The following is a 23,948-nucleotide window of genomic DNA, read 5'->3' as shown; positions in this document are numbered from 1 at the left end:
ATGCTCTGAACAGGAAATTGAATGGCCTTTTCAATGGTAGTCAGAAGTGTTTGGTAAGTGCACATTCTGATTTTTTTGCAGATTTTAAAATACGGGCATTGGTTTTTGTCAGGTCGATTTTAGGGGTAACCTCGTTTGACAGGCTGCCACGGGATGCCTATGCACCGATCCGCGAACAAATGATATGAACACGGACGGTAGACATAATTACCTTTTCCAGCATATAAAGTTCAATTAAAATGGATTGTGGTTTAACGCTTTTCTGAACGTGCGAAAATTGTTGCAATAACTGTTTGGCCCAAGTTTAGAAGCCATTGCAATGACGTATTCAAGGCCGGAACTTGGGCATGTCTTAGACATCGGCGCCGCGATATCAGTATGGTGAACTAGATGATTACCCGCTTCGCGGCCGGGTACCGGCTTCGCCGGGAAGAAGTAGAGCCGAATACCAGGCTGCGCCTGGGTTGCCGGGTGTCGCCGGCTTCGCCGGCGCACGAAGGAAAGGAGATAAACGCGCAAAACACTGGAGACCTTCTAAAAATAGTAACGTGCAGTGACCTTCTAAAAATAGTAACCCGTAGTAACGGGAATATGGATTGACGCCACACGGAGGAAGGGAGATAATCGCGGCTGAAAACATTGGAGAAGATAAGGAAGAGTTACTGGTAGTGGATTCAGACCACAAAAAAACAAATCGGTTCAGCGCGCACAGCGCTGCGCGCTGAGAGCACGTGTTGAAATATCTCATCGATGAGGTTGTGTCCGGGGTGTAGCTGAATACGGTGTCCAAATTTGAAAAAGATCCACCGAGAACTTTGGCCGTGCATCGCGAACAGACAGACAGACAGACACTAGTCGTATATATATATACTAGAGGAATACCCGGCTTCGCCGGGGTGAATCGCGAGACAGAGACAGACAGCGTGGCGGTTCACCACAATCACCTTTGAAGGCGAAGTCCTGTCAAACGGGATTGAGAATTTTAGAGCTTATTTCTTAGCCCTATATTATCTTTTGTGGCTTCTCAAATGCCAGAACATACAGACAGACAAAAGCCGCTAGACCCCATCACAAACAGAACTCTATAATCCACAGGTGTTGCCCACACACACACACAAACACACACACACACACACACACACACACACACACACACACAGAGAAGCCGTATATATATATATACTAGAATGAATACCCGCTTCGCCGGGTAGCCGGCTTCGCCGGGAAGAAGTACTTAGAGCCGTACGCCGGCTTCGCCGGGTCCGAACAATGGACCCGCCAAGCTTAGGTCCCTCCCAGATTCGTGGAATGGGAACAGCACGAAAATGATTCAGTGGCCATAATGCCATTCCTGACCATATCGAGTCCCATCCTTGTCGACGAATGTAACCGTGTTAATCACCTTTGGAGGCGAACTCCACTCGGCAAACAGGACTGAGCAAGTTATGGCTTCTAAAAGGAAGGCCAGTACATAAATTTACACAAAAGCCGCGAGACCACATCACAAACAGAACTGAACAATGCACAGGTGTTGCTCACATAGAGACACACACACACACACACACACACACACACACAAAAACACAGAGAAGCCGTATCTATAGAGAGATAGATGACAGTGTATTTTTCGCGTGGCTATAAATTGATTCGACCTTTGCACTTTTACAGTGAGGATAATTTACGGGTCCAATTTACGTTCTGGACACTGCGTTGACCTTCTAAAAATAGTAACAGTAACAGAACGCCGGGAATATCCGAAGACGCTCCACTCACACTATAGTGCACCATTACGAAGGAAGGGAGGTAAACGCTGAAAACCTGGAGAATATGAGAAGATAAGGAAGAGTTACTTATAATGGTGAAATGAACACAAAAACCAAAATCGATTCAGCGCTGCGCGCTGAGAGCACGTGTTGAAATATCTCATCGATGATATTGTGTCCGGGGTGTAGCTGAATACGGTGTCCAAATTTGAAAAAGATCCACCGAGAACTTTGGCTTTGGTGTGTCGGTATGGGGGCCCGGGTAGCTGAGGTGGAACCAAAATAGCTGAGGTGGAACCAAAATCGGTTCAGCGCTGCGCGCTGAGAGCACGTGTTGAAATATCTCATCGATGAGGTTGTGTCCGGGGTCTCTCTGAATAAGCCCACCAAATTTGAAGCAGATCCATCGAGAACTTTGGCCGTGCATGGCGAATACACAAATACACAAACACACAGATACACAGACAGACACACAGACACTAGTCGTATATATGTCGTGCCGAATTCACGTAATTGCCGATTACGCGTAATGGGCAACATTTTTGCCCATTTCGCGTAATCGGCAAAACGCTGCCCAATACGTGAAATCGGCAGCGTTTTGCCGAAATCGCGTAAAGGCCTCTAAAACTTGCCTATTTCGCGAATTCAGCAGCCGATTACGCGGAATCGGCAGCCGATTACGCGTAATAGGCAAGTTGCCCATTACGCGAAATCGGCAATAGTGAGTTTAGTGTGTATGTTTGTGTGTGTGTGTTTGTGTGTGTGTGTGTGTGTGTGTGTGTGTGTGTGTGTGTGTGTGTGTGTGTGTGTGTGTGTGTGTGTGTGTGTGTGTGTGTGTGTGTGTGTGTGTGTGTGTGTGTGTGTGTTGTCGTCGATACTGACCATGACTGTGATAATATACTTTTTAGCACGCACGCACACACACTCACAAACACACAAACACACACACACACACACACAGAGACACACACACACACACAGTATACCAGTGATGCAAACGAGGCAAACATTAATTTTCGAAACAAGAGAACGATAATAGGAAAAGATGAACAAATAGATGAACATGAAGAATTACGCATAATTGTGAGAAAAAAACCGCTTCTCAAAAATACAAGTTAAGCTGCTATTTTCATCTTTCAGTACCACAAACACAGGTAATAGCTTGGCTGACATGCAGTTTGGTAGTAATTTTTATTTGTTTTTACATTTGCTGTTTTTCGGGTGGCAGTGACTGTGTCTCAATGACTGCTTTCTTTCTCTTTCTGGACATCTCACTCAAAGCAACATTTACACTCAGTTTTGTAGTAAACAACATGCCGAGGTATTTGTACCAGTTGGTTACTCGGACTGCCTCGCCACCATAGGACCATTTCTCATGAGCTGCAATTAAGGTGGCCTCCCATACGGAACACCATGACATCAGTTTTATCCAAGTTAACTGATAAGCACAGGCGATCTGCTTCTCTTTTTGGGGGCCCGGGTAGCCCAGGTGGTAGAGCACTGGACTTGTGATCGAGAGGTCGCTGGTTCGAATCCGGGCCGGGACGGACACGGGTCAACTTTATGTGCAGACCCAGAGACGGTATCCATCTCCCACCCCCGTGTCACCACAATGGCACGTTAAAGATCTTGGTCATTCTACCATAAGTGCAGATGGCTGATACCACCTAAACACGCAAACATCAAAAAGCCGTGAGGGCGTAAAACTCGAATCGTATAAACCAATTCATGTCCAATATAGGCAATTAAGACCTGACGGACAATAAGCCCCTTGAAATTTACTTTACTACTTCTCTTTTTAAATTGTTCAGTTGGTTTTGTAAACCTATGACAGAATTAGACATCAAAACAACATCGTCAGCGAAAAGTAGCAAGAATATCTCCGTCGCACCAGGTATCAACTGTATACCATGTCTTCCCTTACAGGACACTTCTGTTGCCAGTTCATTAATAAAGAAGGAGAACATCAAAGGGCTCAATAAACATCATTGTTTCACCCCTCTTGGGCATTCAAAAAAATCAGAATAATTACATCGGTCACGCACACATGCTTTCACTGATGTGTAAACGGCTGTTAGGGCCTTATACATTTTCCCGTTTACACCACTTTTCCTCAAAACCTCCCATAATGCATTCCTGTTCACAGAGTCAAATGCCTTCTTAAAATCTACAAAAGCTATGTACAGTTTAGTATTCTTTAATAGATGCTTCTGAACAATGCCATATAACGAAAGAATATGATCCACAGTACTGTAACTTGACCTGAAGCCGGCTTGTTCTTTAATTATTTTTTCCTCTTTCTCAGCCCACTTCGTCAATCTCTTGTTGAGAATGTGTGTATAAACCTTGCTTACAACACTGGTCAAGGCTATGCCACGGTAATTATCCGGTACATTCACGTCTCCTTTCTTATGAATTGGTATGATAATTGATCTTGACCACTCTTCAGGAAATGTTCCCGTGTCAAACAACATGTTGAACAGATCAACAAGAAAGTCCAATACTGTTTCATTGGCATATTTCAACATTTGGCTCACAATCATATCTGGCCCAGCACTCTTTCCTACTTTTAAATTACGGATACTGTCAATCACTTCTTGCTTTGAAATGTTTTCGCTAAATAATTCATCAACTACTTCCTCCTCAACTTCATCGGTATCCTTTTCAACTCCAGACACAAAATCAACGGTGTTAAAAACCTCATAAAAATGTTCGTACCACTGTTCACTTGAGATGCCATGGAAGATTGCTTTCTTTGCGTTCAATGACCGAATAGTTTTCCAAAACACTTTTGGGTCTTTTATGGAATTTTTCAACTTGGCAAGTCTTTTTAAATCAAAATCAAGTTTCTTTTTATACAACAATTCCTTGTACTCTTTGCATTCCTGTACATATTCTTCCCTGCATACCTCATAATTTTGCTTGTTAGCTCACTGAGCCCGTTTCAGGAACCGTTTTACGACGGCTTTCTTGCGCAGACAATCTTTGTCAAACATACACGCAGCCGCACAATGGGAGAGAGAGAGAGAGAGAGAGAGAGAGAGAGAGAGAGAGAGAGAGAGAGAGAGAGAGAGAGAGAGAGAGAGAGAGAGAGAGAGAGAGAGACCACACACACACACACACACACACACACACACACACACACACACACGTACACACACACGCACACACACACACACTTAACTTGCTATTGCCGATTTCGCGTAATGGGCAACTTGCCCACTACGCGTAATCGGCTGCCCATTCCGCGTAATCGGCTGCCGAATTCGCGAAATAGGCAAGTTTTAGAGGCGTTTACGCGATTTCGGCAAAACGCTGCCGATTTCACGTATTGGGCAGCGTTTTGCCGATTACGCGAAATGGGCAAAAATGTTGCCCATTACGCGGAATCGGCAATTACGTGAATTCGGCACGACATATATATATAGATGTATATGTCTATATCTATAAATATATAGAGATAGGTGACAGTGTATTTTTCGCGTGGCCATAAATTGATTCGACCTTTTCACTTTGACAGTAAGAACAACTTACGGGTGCAAGGGAAGCGTTCCGGACAGCGCAGTGACATTCTAAAAATAGTAACGTAGAAACGGGAATATGGATTGAAGCCACACGAAGGAAGGGAGATAAACGCAAAACACTGGAGAAGATAAGGAAGAGTTACTGGGAATGGTGAAATGAACAGAAAAACCAAAATCGGTTCAGCGCTGCGCGCTGCTCGGAGAGCACGTGTTGAAATATCTCATCGATGATATTGTGTCCGGGGTGTAGCTGAATACGGTGTCCAAATTTGAAAAAGATCCACCGAGAACTTTGGCGTTGTGATGTGGTCTAGCGGCTTTGGTGTGTCGGAATGGGGCCCGGGTAGCTGAGGTGGAACCAAAATCGGTTCAGCGCTGCACGCTGAGAGCACGTGTTGAAAGTATCTCATCGATGAGGTTGTGTCCGGGGTGTAGCTGAATACGGTGTCCAAATTTGAAAAAGATCCACCGAGAACTTTGGCCGTGCATCGCGAACAGACAGACAGACAGACAGACAGACAGACACTAGTCGTATATATATATAGATAGATATAGACGCAGGTGAAAGAGTGAGAGAGAGAGAATGGTGCTCTGTTTTTCGTTTTATTGACAGTTTTATTTCTCAAATAGATCAGATAGATGTAGCTGTTGTAAACTTTGCGATTGTGAAGGAAATGTAACAGCAGAATACATCGCGCGTCGTGAATCGCAGCGCTACTCGAAGCGCCGCGCGTCGTAAATCGCAACGCACAACGCGCCGCGCGTCGTGAATCCACTTCGCTCAGAATATCCCACAAATCCCCGCGAATTGGTTAGCTACTTCCGTCGTCTCGGACAGAACACATGTTGATTTCAACAGTAGGTTGCCACGCATATTCAGCAAATTTGTCAATCCTTTTCGTCTAGAAGCGCAGATCCATCCTAGCAAAGATGCCGAAGAATAAGGGTGAGTTGGGCCAACATGTAAGGATATGTTGAAGTAGTCATAAATCGCCTCACTTTGACTAAATTTTTCAGTCGGTTAACTTCTGCTATGGACGTTGTTGGTTCAGGTTTTTGGCTTGCCCAAATGTAACACCACAGGGCATTTTTCCGAGCTTTGGTATCATTATCACAGTCCAAACAGAGAAGTTGGGGTAGACTAATCTTGAACTTTAGTGTGTTAAATTCATAGCTCAGAATCCATTGCATTCTTTACTAATTTAAGAACATTTGTCGTGAAATTAATGGAGGGATTGAGCTCCAAACTTAAGTATAATTAATTAATTTGGTTGTTTGATCGGCGAAATTGGCGTACGTTGTCAAACGAGGGACATCATTTTACACGATCGAGTTGCATCCGGCGGTTCTAAAATGACTTGTTATGCTTAAAAGTGCAGGTAGTAGTAGTTACAGAATCACTGACTGAATGACCCGTACGGCCATAGTGATCAATCCATTCACTGATAGATCAGTCATCTGCATGCCTACCAACCCACCCACCCCTGTTTTTACATTTAGTCAAGTTTTGACTAAATGTTTTATCATAGAGGGGGAATCGAGACGAGGGTCATGGTGTGTGTCTGTGCGTGTGTGTGTGTGTGTGTAGAGCGATTCAGACTAAACTACTGGACCGATCTTTATTAAATTTTACATGAGAGTTCCTGGGTATGATATCCCCAGACGTTTTTTTCATTTTTTGGATAAAAGTTTTTTGATGACGTCATATCCAGCTTTTTGTAAAAGTTGAGGCGGCACTGTCACACCCTCATTTTTTAATAACATTTATTGAAATTTTGGCCAAGCAATCTTCGACGAAGGCCGGACTTTGGTATTGCATTTCAGCTTGGAGGCCTAAAAATTAATAAATGACTTTGGTAATTAAAAATCTGAAAATTGTAATTAACATTTTTTTTATAAAATGATCCAACATTACGTTCATCTTTCTTCATCATTTTCTGATTCCAAAAACATATAAATATGTTATATTTGGATTAAAAACAATTAAAAATATAAAAATTATGATTAAAATAAAATGTCCGAAATCGATTTAAAAACAATTTCATCTTATTACTTGTCGGTTCCTGATTCCAAAAACATATAGATATGATATGTTTGGATTAAAAACACGCTCAGAAAGTTAAAACGAAGAGAGGTACAGAAAAGCGTGCTATGCAGCACAGCGCTACCGGGCTAAACAGGCTTGTTAATTTTACTGCCTTTTGCAGGAGCGGCGGACTACGGTCATTGTGAAAAAATGCAGTGCGTTCAGTTTCATTCTGTGAGTTCCACAGCTTGACTAAATGTAGTAATTTTGCCTTACGCGACTTGTTATTTTCAAAGGTACACTATCCACTTTATCTTTCACTCTAGGGAAATTAGGCGCACCAACCAAATTGAGGATAGTTGCCCTGTACAGGGATTTCCTCACGATTTTGAAGGACTATTTAGTAGGCTTTGCTGAAAAATTGCAGTTGCAAATCCCAACCCATTGAAATGAAGTCACATTCTTGGCATACTCCGCATCAACTGATTAAGTGCTCTGGAAGGAACTGAGGCCACTGAATGAAAGTTGGCAATGGCACAGTGTCATTCAATCTTAATCAATGATTCAATTATTGTCAAATCAAAACCATTGCTGTTACTTTTTTATTTGATGTTGCTTCCAGTTCCACTGGTCCTGACCAGTCACCAAGAGTGTGCAGAAAGTGTCTGTAAAATGTTTAACCTTTTGTTCAGTATACATGTATGTATACAATGCATTTTACATGTGACTTTATGCCCCAGGGTCTAAAACTGTCTATTGAATATAATTTATAAATGAATAATTATCATGAGGGACACTGACTATGCATTCATCAGTCCACACACTTGTGATGAAGAGCTGAGTTTTTGTTGTTGTTTCTCCAAACATTACAGTTTTAATTATTTTTCTTATAAGTCACCGATTACACATGTCTTAGATTAAGTTAGAAAAATTCTGATTTTGTCCTGTTCTGATTCCAGGAAAGGGAGGTAAAAACAGGAGGAGAGGCAAGAATGAGAATGAAAATGAAAAAAGAGAGTTGGTCTTCAAGGAAGATGGACAAGGTATGACATTGTTTTCATTTTTAGGGTGAAAATGATCGTAGTAAATTACTATTAGTAAACTTCAATGATATAATTTAGCACTTAAAGGCACAGTGCAGCTCACAGCCTTCGTTTTGCGTTTTTGTTGCAGCTGAGTGCATTTACAGTTCAAAAATCCTCCTATGGTAGTAAAACAAACCCAAAACTACCCAATGACGACATCTGTGAAGCTCGACAGTTTCTTGTTCACGCAAGTGCATAAATTAATCTAGTTATTACGTGGTGTTTGGTCGGAGTTCGATTCAACTGAGTGATTCCGGTCTCCATTTTGTTTTACACAAACTCATGATGATGTCTGACATAGTTTGCTAGTGACGTGTCTTTCTGAGCATGATGTGGTGATCTACCTGATCTAAATTTAGATCCAAAAATAGGTCAAGACCAGCCGGGTCCGAGTACGAAATTAATTCGTAAAAAAATCGCAGTTCTTGACTCTTTGGGTGCAAGTCAATGAAACTTGGTAGTTCTTCTAACGGATAGCTGCCTGAGGTATGACTAAAAGCCCCAGGGGCTCCGTGCACCTGGATTTGACAAGTTCAGTACCTTTAACTCTGTAAGATATTTTCAAAACTGACAGACTGCCAAAGTTTCATTTTCTAAAAGCCAGTTTAATTTTTTGACAAAACAAGACATTCACAAGTACATCAACCCGATGTTTATAAGTGGACAAACCATTATGAGACAATTAAAAAAAAAACTAAGCTGAGAATGCGTTTGAATGTCTGGCAAGCTGGTCAGTCGCGAAGGAAAGACCGTCTAGCTAGATATGGAACACTCAGCTAAGTCTTCTAGTTCTATCCAAGGTTGTTCCATTTGTCTCATCATTTTTTCTGTCGGTTCACTTATAATGACCATTGGGCCGATTTCCGTATGAATATGAATGTCTTGTTTTGTCAATAAACATTGAACTCTATAACATTAACAATAACATTTCTTGTTTTTGATTCTGTGAGATATTGAAAAAAAATGGTATTCGGTAAGCCAGAAATTGTTGATTTTGAATTTGAAAGTTGCACTCAGCACTGCTTCCTGCAGTATCTTTGACTCGAATAATGTACACATTTTACAACAGGACTGAGTATACTTATAGATCTTTTAATCTTAACTGTTCAGTGTACATTGATTTGATTTTGCTTGGAGATTCAAGTTTATTTTGATATTTGTCGTCTGCAGAATATGCTCAAGTAACCAAAATGCTTGGCAATGGACGTCTGGAGGCCATGTGCTTTGACGGTGTAAAACGTCTTTGTCACATCAGAGGAAAGCTCAGGAAAAAGGTCTGTGCATTTGATGAAGACTAAAAGTAAAACTAAAAGTCACATTTTGGGCATGTTTTTGTGTGTGGCATTTTTTTTCATCATACCTTTCTTTGAGTCTTTCACTCGTATTCTCTCTCTCTCTGTTTCTCTCATGATTGGTTAAAATTGTTTAATTAAAAAAAAAGGTGTGAATGTACGTTTAATTTAAATAATTGCTATCAGAAAATCCGGCAATCCTCATTTTCTGTCAGATTTCCTAACTGTAACTCGTTCTCACAAAATGATAGATAAGTCGCCGGCGGCCAGCTGCTCAGCGGACCGAATGAGGTTTTGAGGGTCAATATGTGAAATTCACTTTTTTGCTGTTTCAGACAGAACTATGATTCATTTACCTTATAGTTATACTGCCTGCATTTAGCCCAAATCCATGTAAAATTTTGCTAAACATGAATTTATTGATACCATGGATTGATCCGAAGCGTCCTTTTCATGTAGACGAAAGCCACACCACATTGTCAAAGTGATTTTTTGCAGAACCCTCGCTTATTATACATGGTTGCAAAGGTCAAAGACTAAATTTTAATCTGGTGCACAATGACTTTCATAGAAACCAAATCATAACAGTTGTAACGGCAAAATGGTGTTTTTTTTCCGGTCTCATTTCTATGCTATTTTATACTATTTCTCACCATTTTATGAGCTGTGAAGCAGGTATTACCTAGGTTGCGAGGGAAAAATACCTGTTTTCAGTGTGACAACTTCGACAATGATTTTCTCAAAATGGTCGACATGCTGGTTAGTAGCTTTAAACGAATGTAACAAAGTCTGGTTTTTTTTACCACTCACTTGCTTTTTCTTTTCATCATTCCGACGGTTGTGTCCCTCATAATCTTAGGCCTGCTGATAACCAGTCACTTGAAACTTGCATTTATCTTAAGTTAAAGAGGGATTTTTGTACCTTCTGAGCACATAAATATCACAATGTTAAATATCAACTTATCTATCATTTTGTGAGAACGGGTCACAAATTCCTGAAACAACCAAGACAGAAAAATATAAACACACAGGGGTCATTTGAATCTCAAGCCATTTTTTTCTGATTTTGATAACTCAGTTTTTATCCCTGCAAGAATGCTTATGGGGTCGACGGGCGCATTATCCTAGTTGATAAGATGCCGACCTCTTAAGCAGAAAGTCAAGTGTTCAATCCCGGCCGCTGCTGGTGGGTTAAGGGTGGAGATCTTTTTCAGTCTCACAGGTCAACTGTATATGTGCAGACCTGCTAGTGCTAGTGCCTTGTGCCCCTTCGTGTGCACAAGACCAAGTACGCACATACAAGACCCTGTAATCCATGTCAGAGTTTGTTCGGTTATAAAGACACGAAAATACCAAGGGACAAATACTGTCATACACAAGTCAAGTGTACGTGGGAGTTTCAGCCCATATGAAGGAAGAAGAAGTAGCGAGAGTTTATGGGGTCAACTTGGTCAGAACCGAGGACTGCATAAGACCTCACTTCTGTGAGCGCGTCTGATTTTGTACTTCTTGTGAGATTATCAGGGGGTAATGTGGTGTTTGTTTTCACCTTACCTTGTTATTGTTCCAGGTGTGGATTAACACAGGAGACATCATTCTGCTGGGTCTGCGAGACTACCAGGACACAAAAGCTGATGTGATCCTCAAGTACACATCTGATGAGGCCAGAAACTTGAAGGCCTATGGAGAGCTGCCTGAATCTGGTGAGAGCATCAAGAGCTTCATATTGCTTATTATCAACTTATTACAATATATTGACTTTGAGACACTTTACGTTGGGTAGAGTACTTGATACCTTACTCTTTTTACATTTAGACAAGTTTTGACTAAATGTTTTAACATGGAGGGGGAATCGAGACGAGGGTCGTGGTGTATGTGTGCGTGTGTGTGTGTCTGTGCGTGTGTGTGTGTAGAGCGATTCAGAGTAAACTACTGGACCAATCTTTATGAAATTTTACATGAGAGTTCCTGGGTATGATATCCCCAGAATTTTTTTGATAAATGTCTGATGACATCATATCCGGCTTTTTGTAAAAGTTGAGGTGGCACTGTCACACCTTCATTTTTTAATCAAATTGATTGAAATTTTGGCCAAGCAATCTTCGACGAAGGCCGGACTTCGGTATTGCATTTCAGCATGGAGGCTTAAAAATTAATTAATGACTTCGGTCATTAAAAATCTGAAAATTGTAATTAAAATTATTTTTTTATAAAACGATCCAAAATTACTTTATTTTATTCTTCATCATGTTCTGATTCCAAAAACATATAAATATGTTATATTCGGATTAAAAACAAGCTCTGAAAATTATAAAAATATAAAAATTATTATTAAAATTAAATTTTCGAATTTGTTTTAAAAACAATTTCATCTTATTAAGTTATTCCTTGTCGGTTCCTGATTCCAAAATCATATAGATATATGTTTGGATTAAAAACACGCTCAGAAAGTTAAAACGAAGAGAGGTACAGTAAAGCGTGCTATGCAGCACATCGCAACCGCTACCGCGCTAAACAGCCTCGTCACTTTCACTGCCTTTTGCACTACGGTCATTGTGAAAAAATGCAGTGCGTTCAGTTTCATTCTGCGAGTTCCACAGCTTGACTAAATGTAGTAATTTCGCCTTCCGCAACTTGTTTTTTATGTGTTAGTCTGCTGATTTTGTTGTTATTGTGAAAAAAGCTTTCACTGTTTTAGTCACAGATTGAGCATAATTAAAACTGTACATGCATGAAGTTATCCCACGTTCCAGTGCATAACATAGTATATAAATCTCCCTGTAATATTTTTAAATCTTTTCAATGTATTTGCTTTATATAAAAAAAATAGTCCCAATAAAGTTAATCAGATCTTAGTGCTTTGGATTTGTGTGTTTTCTTCACATCATCATAACATATGTCAAAATCTTGCTTGTTTCAGCCAATTTGTGTTTTCTTCACATCATTATAACATGTCAAAATCTTGCTTGTTTCAGCCAAAATCAACGAGAACGCTGGTGTTGAAGATGACATCGATGAGAACATCACTTTCGACAACTTTGATGAAGAGGAAGATGACATTGATGATATCTAGGTAAGTGAGATTTTGTTATTGCAGTGGAACCCTCTTTTTTTAGACTTCAAAAATTCTAAGATAATCAGGTCTCAAAAACAAGGGAGTCTAAAAGAGATGTTAAATTTTCAGAGGTTAGGCCAAAAAAAAAAATAGGTGTGGTTACGGTAACATAGCCAAAAAAAATAGGGTAGGTAGGTAGGCAATCACTTTTTTTTTTTTTTAACTTTTTTTTCTAATGTGTACAAATTAAACCTACTTGACAGGGAAATAAGTGTGCGACACGGGCGCTTTCGCTTTCATTGCGTTTTTTGCACTCGGTTTTTTTTTTTTTTTTTTTTTTTTTTTGACAAATGTAATAAAAAGTTATAGGATCGGCCCCTAAAAATAGGGTAGGTCGGGTTACCGTAACCACACCTATTTTTTTTTTAGGCCTTATGAAAAATAAATCCCCCCAAAGCAGGGTCTTAATAATAATAATAATAATTAATAATAATAATAATAATAATTCTCTTTATTTATATAGCGCCTTATCCGAAGTTCAAAGCGCTTTTATGCCGTGTGAGATGGAATTTTTTACACAATATATCACGCATTCACATCGACCAGCAAACCTCAAGCCTGTTAGGCGAATGTTCACCTTTCGCGGCCTTTATTCCAAGTCACACGGGTATTTGATGGACATTTTTATCTATGCCTATGCAATTTTGCCAGGAAAGACCCTTTTGTCAATCGTGGGATCTTTAACGTGCACACCCCAATAATTATAGTGTACACGAAGGGACCTCGGTTTTTCGTCTCATCCGAAAGACTAGCACTTGAACCCACCATCTAGGTTAGGAAAGGGGGGAGAAAAATAGCGGCCCGACCCAGGGTCGAACACGCAACCTCTCGATTCCGAGCGCAAGTGCGTTACCACTCGGCCACCCAGTCCTTAAGAGGGGGGAAGTCATAAATAGATGAATTACTGAAATAACTTGTCAGATTTTAATAAGTTGTGGAAGAGTTGCTTTTCCTTTGAAACACAGGTAAGCTTCACGTGAAAATTTAGTGAGCGGCGTGTATCCACACATGGAAGTGGAGATTTCCAGAAACAATTGCCGACAAAAGAAATTAGCATTAAGAGAAAGACTAGACTCTCTCCGCTTAAACATAACATTAATTTATGATGGCTGTTGCTTTTTAACTCAGATATCGTCGGTGTTCAAAACAAACCTCGTATCGTCATTTTTTCTGTTTTGAGAAAAACGAAAAAAACTTTTAAAAAATCACAAACTCAAATTCCAACATTTTATTTATACGGGATAAATCTGTGTAGTGCCAGAAATGCGTTTCTGGTAAGAAATTGAGAAATTGTGGTCAGATAAAGCCGTCACGCTCCAATGAATGCTGATACGAGCTTTTCTCACAAAACGGTGTCCAAAAACTGTGGAGATGCGTGGTTTTCAGGGTAAACGTTTAGGTTAGAATACCATGTTTTCTTTGTTAATAAGGCGTAAACTTTTCCACTTTTTCACACACACACACACACACACACACACACGCACACATACACTCACACACACATATACATGCATGCACGCACGCACGCATGCACACACACACACACACAGATGGGGGAGGGGGGGGGGTAACAGAAATTAGAAGAAAAGTCAATAAAAGCAAGTTAAAAAACACAATTATATTTTAATTAAATCATTATGAATTTGGCTTCTTTTTGTAGCCGTTCAATTGCACATCAAAAACTGAACAAAAAAATAATGTGGGCACATATTAAAGTCAACTAAATTATGCAGACTGCATTAAAAAAAATGTCATTCGACAAAAATCGTTTTGTTATTCGAACCTAAGATAACAATGTTCTGCGCTGTATCCACCAATGAAGCATGACACAAATAAACGACAATCTATGTTACTTCTGTATAGACTGGAGTTTGAACATGTTGTCATACCCAGACCTGTTTACCCTTACGATTTTGGCGTAATTTATTACGATTTTCTGCAAAAAATACGCCATTCCGCTATCCGTGTCAAGACTACGATTTTCATAAATAAAAAAAATGTAAAAATTTTTTTTTTTTTTTTTTAATATTAATTCTCATGTTTGGCATTGTTTTTTTCAATGGCAAAATGGGGTGAAAAAGCACAAAACTGACCAGAGATCATAATTATGGCTGTCTCACTCTGATGAGACGCTGGAGAGCCTTCTAGTGGTGAAGTCTCGCCCTCACTCATTCGGCAAGCGCAAGTACAGGCATGACACACTGAAAAAGGCCTACTACGAGCAAAAGAAAAAGAATCAGTGATGCATGTGCTTTTGATGTGATCTTCTTTGAAATTATGATGACTACAAAAACTGACTGATGTGTTTTGTTTGTGAATGATGGATATATGTGCATGATTGCGTTTCGCAGACACAGTTGTCATGTGCGTTGTAATTGGCGACGAATGCTGGATGATTACTATTTTTGTGCCAGGATTACTATTTTTAGGGCTGAGCATTACTCCAAAACACTTATGGGGGTAAACAGGTCTGCATACCTGCAACATGTGGGAAATGAAATAAAACAAACGACAACAAAATCTCGGCTATATTGACAGATGAACGATTTTAAAGTCTGAGGTTGCTGAACAAGGGACACATCTCACTGGTGTGGCAAGTGTTTGAACAAACACAAACTTGAACCAACGCTGGTTTCCCTGAGAAAAGGTCACTCATGCTGAAGTCCTTCGTAGAATGAATGGTACTCTGTGGGCAGCACCAGCTTCAGCTCCTGCAAGTCTTGCCACTTCTTCTTCTTGATGCGTCGAGGTTGCTGGTAGAGGTTCGGGATCACCACGTCCTCAGCAACTTTGGCCAGTCTGCGAGGCAAGACTTGCCGACCGTCAGACAACATCAGTTTGTAGCTGATGGTGCCACATGGGCTGTAACGGTGTGCCCTGATGTCAGTGACGTGTGGATCACCCACTCCATTCCCTGGGCGGATCGATCTGACGTACAGAACCTTTGAAAAGTCTTTAAAAAAGGTGAAGTCAAGACTTTTCACTTTGTACGGCGCGTTCTGCCTGGCCGAGCTTATTACCTCCACGTACTCAGGGGGCCAGTAGATCTGACGATCCCTCAGCTTTCTTTCAATGGCACTGTGAACTGAATCAACCTCCATCCATGTATGACCTTTTTCGAGGTACTTCTGTACCACTTCAATCCCTGTACGGATGGCAAAGTGTAGAAGACAGTTAGAGAGTGTAACATTCCTGTTTTGATAATCACAACCATCTGAATACATGATGATCGTACGCAGAGGGGTCTCACGACTGCCTTGAACATTCTGGAGATGATCTAATAAGCAGGACGCAAAGTTACTGCTGTTCACTTCACCGTTGCCTTCATGCCAGTAATAACACACAACATCTCGTGTCGCCAAATCATACAGGGTGTAATTGTGGCAGCAAAGTTTACTTTTATAGTAGTTTGCATTTGCAAACAACCTTGGGGAGAGAAGCACTACCTGCAGGTCTGCTGTGATGACCAAAGTGTCACTGTCATCCTCAGCTATTCTTTTGTCCAACTTCTTTTCTGTCTGAGCTTCCACCTTACGCTTGATATGCGTGTCGTACTCCTCTTTCGAAACCTGGCCATACTTATAGGACAAACACAGGTTGCACTGGTCCTTCCGTGGTTTAAAAATAGCTATGTTCATCGCCTTCAGCTCCCTCATTAGTGTTGCTCTTGATACTCGCTGTTGTCCATTTTCGTCACAGAACTCTTTGAAGAGTTTGTACAGGTGAGTCTTGGATTGGATGATTGTTTCCAAATACAGTTTTTTGGAGTCTTTACGGCAGTAGTGTGACGGTACTTTAGGGAGCTGTTCGATGAACATCCTGGCTACAGCACTCTTTTCGTTTGTTTTGTTTTGTGTTGTTTTCACCGAAGGCGGTGGGCTGGGCTCTTGAGTCTCAAAAGGCCTGTTTGTTTGCAGGACCCAGCTCCGTACACTCCATTATTTCAATGCAAGCGTCTCCAAGAAAGTTGTTTTGCAGACTTGCAGTCTCTCTCCCCGAACTTTCAGGTGGTACTCAAACGATCCTTCCCTTCGACCTATTCCTCGTCGCCTCTTGACCTGAACATAGTTCACCATCGAAGACACATATGTTTTCCTTTGACCCCAATCCAGTTCTTTCCAGAACATTGAGAAGATCTCGGACCTTTCCTCATCAGAAATCTCATTGCAGTGTCTTTGCTGTGATCTGCGGCAGAAGTCCGAAATACATGCTGGCCCTTGTTGTCTTTGTTTTTTCTGACGCGTGAAACTTTGCTTTCCCTCTTGGTCTGTAGTTCTTCCCATATACGCTTGTCCTTTCAATCTGAGTTCCTTATTTTCCCTGGCCCTTGTTAACTGAAGAAACGAGAGGAGTTGGAGATGGTGGCGGTAGCGGTGACATTTCATCCACAGGGCTCGCAAGTTGAGTTGGTATTTCATATGAATCTGTGGATTCATTTTCGTCGTCAAGAGGGTAGTAGGAGTCGTCGCTGTCAGTCATCTTATCATCATTTAGAGTGTCTTGGGAGTCCTCTTCGGCAGTCGGACTGTGTTCATGATCTGACAGCGTACGACAAGGCGTGTCCTGGTGAGAAACAGCCTGAACAAATTCAGGTGGGATGGGGGACGGTGACCCACTTTGACATGAAAAAGAAGGGATGGGGGACAATAGCAGGTCCTGAATAAAATCAGGAGACAATAGCAGGTCCTGAACAAAATCAGGGGCTGACGCATCCTCATGGGTAGGCAAGACAGGAGACAATAACTCTACGCCGTCTTCAAGAGTTTCATTGCAGATAAGATTGTCTTCTGAAAGTCCCGGTTCCAGTATTTGAAAGCTCCTAATGACGGTTCCTTGAATTGAACAATTCATGTTTAACCTTCTTACTCTCCGCAGATTGCACAGACGTAGTGATTGCCAGTGAATATAACAATCTCGACTGTGTCGAAGTCAACACATCTCACATGAAAATACTTGTGACAGCGGATACAGTATACCCATGGTGTGTCATCTGTGTCAAACATAACTCGATCACCCCTCAGAACAAAGTCAATGTCAAGTTTGTTACTGTCTTTGGCCATTTTTCCACACACGACGCAGATCCAAGGGTCGTTTTCATCACTGCTCGATGGCGGAGTGATGTTTGCCATTTTCTGAAACTATAAACAAGTCGCGTAAGGCGAAAATACAATATTTAGTCAAGTAGCTGTCGAACTCACAGAATGAAACTGAACGCAGCAAGACCGTATACTCGTAGCATCGTCACTCCACCGCCCGTGGCAAAGGCAGTGCCCGTGGAATTGACAAGAAGAGCGGGGTATTCGTTGCGCTAAGAAGGATAGCACGCTTTTCTGTACCTCTCTTCGTTTTAACTTTCTGAGCGTGTTTTTAATCCAAACATATCATATCTATATATTTTTGGAATCAGGAACCGACAAGGAATACAATGAAAGTGTTTTTAAATTGATTTCGAAAAAAAAAATTTGATAATAATTTTTATATATTTAATTTTCAGAGCTTGTTTTTAATCCAAATATAACATATTGATATGTTTTTGGAATCAGCAAATGATGGAGAATAAGATAAACGTAAATTTGGATCGTTTTATAAATTTTTAATTTTTTTTACAATTTTCAGATTTTTAATGACCAAAGTCATTAATTAATTTTTAAGCCACCAAGCTGAAATGCAATACCGAACCCCGGGCTTCGTCGAAGAGTACTTGACCAAAATTTCAACCAATTTGGTTGAAAAATGAGGGCGTGACAGTGCCGCCTCAACTTTCACGAAAAGCCGGATATGACGTCATCAAAGACATTTATCAAAAAAATGAAAAAAACGTTCGGGGATTTCATACCCAGGAACTCTCATGTCAAATTTCATAAAGATCGGTCCAGTAGTTTAGTCTGAATCGCTCTACACACACACACACACACACAGACACACACACAGACACACACACGCACACACGCACATACACCACGACCCTCGTTTCGATTCCCCCTCGATGTTAAAATATTTAGTCAAAACTTGACTAAATATAATTAAAAAAAGAATAGATTCAGTATTCCACAAGGAAAATAGGAAAATGAGTGTTATAAGACGTCACAAACAAACAATGAAATATCGTAAATAAAACGCTGCCACGAATGCACGAATACAAAGAGAGAGAGAGAGAGAGAGAGAGAGAGAGAGAGAGAGAGAGAGAGAGAGAGAGAGAGAGAGAGAGAGACAGAGACAGAGAGAGAGAGAGAGAGGGGGCAGTGCATTGGAACCTAATTTGCTTCAAAGAAACATTTTCTCTCTTTCATATATCATCTACGTCATATTCAATCACGCACGATTAACATTGCTCGTATTTTCAGCAAGGAAAGTGGAGCACTTACCTCTGTCCCATTCGGTTTCTCTCAAGACCAGGCTGCTTTCGTGTAGACGTAAACCTCGTAACCCGGATGTTTTGATCAATTTCCCACCAAAACAGTTCACGAAAACCTCGTAAAAGCCAAAACGAGGTTTGTAAATTACCACCGCTTTCCGAGAAAACCTCGTAGGATCCCTTAAGTGGTAAAATTGAAAGCCCGCGCAAACGGGTTTGAGTTATGAGGTTTGTAAAACTAATTAGGCAACATATTTATTTGATTTTTGTTTCAGAAGGTAGGTAAAAAAATTACGATTTCAATGATGCAAAAAACCGAAAATCAGAAAAATGGTGGTTACGAGGTTTGTTTTGAACACTGACGATATGCTTGCCTCAGATTCTGTCATTGTTTGTTACGTAATGTTGTGGCGAAATATTTCGGCAAATTTACACCACACGTCTGTCTCTCTTGTTGACTCACATGCGAAGCAAAAGTGAGTCTATGTACTCACCCGAGTCGTCCGTTCGTGCGTCCGTCCCGGAGTCCGTCCGTCCGTAAAACTTTAACGTTGGATTTTCTTGGACACTATTAAGTCTATCAACACCTGATGTGGCCTGATGGTGTATAGTTACAAGATCTCAAAAAATTTGTGCGGCAACTTGACCTCACTTCAAGTTCAAGGTCACAGGGGCCGTAATTGTTGTCTTAAAAACGACCATTTTTCACATTTTCGCATTTTCTCTGAAGTTTTTGAGATTTAATACCTCACCTATATATGATATATAGGGCGAAGTAAGCCCCATCTTTTGATACCAGTTTGGTTTACCTTGCTTCAAGGTCAAGGTCACAGGAGCTCTTCAAAGTTGGATTGTATACATATTTTGAAGTGACCTTGACCCTGAACTATGGAAGATAACTGTTTCAAACTTAAAAATTATGTGGGGCACATGTTATGCTTTCATCATGAGACACATTTGGTCACATATGATCAAGGTCAAGGTCACTTTGACCCTTATGAAATGTGACCAAAATAAGGTAGTAAACCACTAAAAGTGACCATATCTCATGGTAGAAAGAGCCAATAAGCACCATTGTACTTCCTATGTCTTGAATTAACAGCTTTGTGTTGCATGACCTTGGATGACCTTGACCTCACATGTATTTTGGTAGGAAAAATGTGTAAAGCAGTTCATAGTGTATGATGTCATTGCTAGGTTTAGTTATTTGACCTTGACCCTGAGGGTCAAGGTCATGTACAGGTCAAGGTCAAGCATGTGAGTCGTATGGGCTTTGCCCTTCTTGTTCTTTCTACATTTAGTCAAGTTTTGACTAAATGTTTTAACATAGAGGGGGGAATCGAGACGAGGGTCGTGGTGTATGTGTGTGTCTGTGTCTGTGTGTGTGTGTAGAGCGATTCAGACTAAACTACTGGGCCGATCTTTATGAAATTTTACATGAGAGTTCCTGGGTATGATATCCCCGGGCGTTTTTTTCATTTTTTCGATAAATACCTTTGATGACGTCATATCCGGCTTTTTGTAAAAGTTGAGGCGGCACTGTCACACCCTCATTTTTCAATTAAATTGATTGAAATTTTGGCAAAGCAATCTTCGACGAAGGCCGGGGTTTGGTATTGCATTTCAGCTTGGTGGCTTAAAAATTAATTAATGACTTTTGTCATTAAAAATCTGAAAATTGTAAACAAAATTATTTTTTTATTAAACGATCCAAAAACAATTTCATCTTATTCTTCGTCATTTTCTGATTCCAAAAACATATACATATGTTATATTTGGATTAAAAACAATCTCTGAAAATTAAAAATATAAAAATTATGATCAAAATTAAATTTCCGAAATCGATTTAAAAACTATTTCATCTTATTCCTTGTCGGTTCCTGATTCCAAAAACATATAGATATGATATGTTTGGATTAAAAACACGCTCAGAAAGTTAAAACGAAGAGAGGTACAGTAAAGCGTGCTATGAAGCACAGCGCAACCGCTGCCGCGCCAAACAGGCTCGTCACTTTCACTGCCTTTTGCACTAGCGGCGGACTACGTTCAGTTTCATTCTGTGAGTTCCACAGCTTGACTAAATGTAGTAATTTCGCCTTACGCAACTTGTTCTTGCTTCTAACAGAACAGCCCTTGTTTTCAGTGGTATAAACAGAATTGATTTTTAATAATTTTTTCCACATGCAGACTTTTAACTTATCTCTGTTTCCATTTCTCTGTTTCAGTGTTGACTCAAGTTGGGGTGGCAAGAGCTTAGCTGTTTAGTCTGTTTTAATCGTCTGAGAATTTGGCGTTTAACCTGTTTGAATAATTCTCCCACTATTTTTTCTGCAATATGTCTTTCCTGTCCATGCAGAGATATTTTTTCAGTCAAATCTTTAGATATATCAATATGATTCAGATGTTTTGGAATGAAATTAAGTTTTCTGAACATTCAACCATTTTAATTTATCACTGCGTTTTGGTTTTAATTTGTAATGTGGTTCAAGAACAAAACAGTGGCCTTGAAACTGTGTTAATGTTCAGTGGGCATGGAACAGTTGTAAAGTTTGAACAAAACAATGTGGAGTACCTGTGTGAAGTTGCTGTGGGAGCTACAGAGATGGTACTACTAGCCTTGAATTATAGATCTAAATATTCAAGGAATTTCATTTGGATTTTTTTCAAAATTTTTATTATCCATGCACATAGATGGGGAGAGGAAAGGGGTGGAGGAGGTGGTAAAACAAAGTCTTATGTGTGTGACAGGGGAGGCTACCGCTCCTTTCACAGCAGACTCTGCACCCGAGTTGTTGGCCTTTAAGTCAACACCGGTTGATTGTGGAATTCTGTTTGTGATGGGGTCTGGTGGTTTCCGTTTGTCTGTATGTTCGGGTTTGCATAACAGTTTTTATAGGGCTAAGAAATTAGCCCTAACATTTTCAATCCTGTTTGATTGCACGTCGCCTCCCGAGGTGATCGTAGTGTTTCGGCACTCGGTTACATATGTGATCTATCCCTGTTGATTAACTGAACTCTGAAGTTTTTGCGTTTGTATAAGTATTTATCAGAAGTGAAACCGATTGTGTGCCAGAGTCACTGGGCTTTGATGTATTTTTCTGTTTTGTTACGTCTTTGTTGATACTTTTTATTTTCATTACTTTAGTCTCCCATTGCCATTACTGTGAAATTTAGGTCGCTTTCTCCCAGTAGAAAGCTAGCAGTGAGTCGCGCTACCCAGGTGTGTGTTTGGGTGTAATTAACCACCTGCACTTTTAGCAGAATGACGATGGTCTTTTACATGCTACAGTAGTGACATGGTTGTGGACCATGGATACCATCTCTGAATCTGCACATGAAGCTAACTTCTGTCCGTCGCGGTCTGGACAAGTCCAGTGCCCTATGAATCGAGCTACCAGTCACCCTCTGTATTCTGTAGTAAAGGTAACAACGGAACGGTTAGCTGACTTTTCTGCAAGTGTGAGACTGTGACAATTTAAGTTGGTTGATTTTCGTCTTGTATTGTAACACTTTTTGTTAACCTCCAATTCTCTTTATCGTTTGAATAAAGTCATTGTAAATATGGAAAAACTGTAAAATTTCCATCAGGTGTTTCGCCTCATGTGGTTTAGCTCATGTTGAAATGTGGTGCGAGTTGCATGTATGCGTGTGTGTGTGGTTTATTTTTGTTAGCTGTTGTCAATCTCATTGCCATGTGTGCTTATAATTCTTGTACCTTGTCAGGCATTGTTGCTTATTTCAACTCATGGTTTGAACTCTGTTATATATGGTACGCTGCTGGAGGATGTGTTGAGTTCAGAGAGAGAGAGTAAGTCATAGAATGAACACAATCATGGATGTGGGAATCGTCACCGAGCAGACATTACAAATATAGAAAACATCTTGTTTCGGTCAGCAAAATGATCGGTAGTTCATTGGTAATAATTTTTGTTATCCTAGTGTATGGAAGGTCCTCGACTCAAGTGTTTGATCCTCTGCTCTTTAAATAAAACTTGGTGAGTTGTGGCTGTAACATTTCTCAATTCGTTCAGTTTTTCTAGAAAAGCACATGGCATGTTGGTCATTTTAATGTTGATTGACTTTGAGCCTTAAAGCTGTATTGCAAAAAAATATTTGTGATGAAGGCGACAGGAGTGCAAATGTGGTAGACGGGTAAACTTATTCTTTTTTGTATGCTGATTCCCATGCCTGTAAAACATTCTCCTCTACAGACTGTATGCGAGGTGCGCTTAATGTAGAGAAGATACTGATAGTGTAACTGTTCTGTTGCGTGTTTGGTTTGACTGTGGAGAGAGATTGTTGTCTGGAGTTTGACTGTGAGAGATGTGACGTTGCATTGCATTTGGGTTTCATGGAGAACAGAGGGGGGGTTGATGTGATGTGGGTATGGGATTTTGTTGTACTTCTGGGGTTTGGGTTTTCGTTTTACTGAGTAAGGAGTTTTTTGGTCATGATGAGATGCAGCAGTGTGTTAAACTGGCATTATGTCAGAAGTCGGTTAATCCAAGTGGGGTTTTGGGTACAGCTGGAGGGAGGGTCAGGTTAATACCACCACCGTTGCAGCCAATCATGTACAGTTCCTGCATGTATTTGCATGTGAAAAATCAAAATGCAAGCTGGTGTTTTAAGTCAAGATATTTAACAATTAAGTAGAAATTGAATGCAGAATATCCATCCAAGGTGTGCATAGAACGGAAGAATTTATTAGGTGGTGGTTACCCTTTGCAGAGTGATTAACAGTTCCTGCAATGTATTTCTGTGCATTTGAGAGTAAAATCATAAAATTTC

The 23,948-nt window shown here is 40.4% G+C and overlaps 1 protein-coding gene across 1 annotated transcript; it reads left to right on the top strand.

Annotated features, from left to right (window-relative positions):
- Positions 1-6,075: 6,075 nt before the first annotated feature.
- LOC138962102 (eukaryotic translation initiation factor 1A, X-chromosomal-like) lies at positions 6,076-23,948 on the top strand. The gene is made up of 6 exons (XM_070333822.1): positions 6,076-6,233; positions 8,273-8,356; positions 9,569-9,672; positions 11,261-11,393; positions 12,666-12,763; positions 21,386-23,948. Exons 1-5 carry the CDS (start codon positions 6,218-6,220, stop codon positions 12,761-12,763), a joined length of 435 nt encoding a protein of 144 aa, XP_070189923.1. The 5' UTR covers positions 6,076-6,217; the 3' UTR covers positions 21,386-23,948.

The sequence above is a fragment of the Littorina saxatilis genome, linkage group LG3, assembly GCF_037325665.1.
Source record: "Littorina saxatilis isolate snail1 linkage group LG3, US_GU_Lsax_2.0, whole genome shotgun sequence".
Classification (NCBI taxonomy): domain Eukaryota; kingdom Metazoa; phylum Mollusca; class Gastropoda; order Littorinimorpha; family Littorinidae; genus Littorina; species Littorina saxatilis.
The sequence above is the reverse complement of the archived record's forward strand: the minus strand, read 5'-3'. Positions and strand labels throughout refer to the sequence as shown.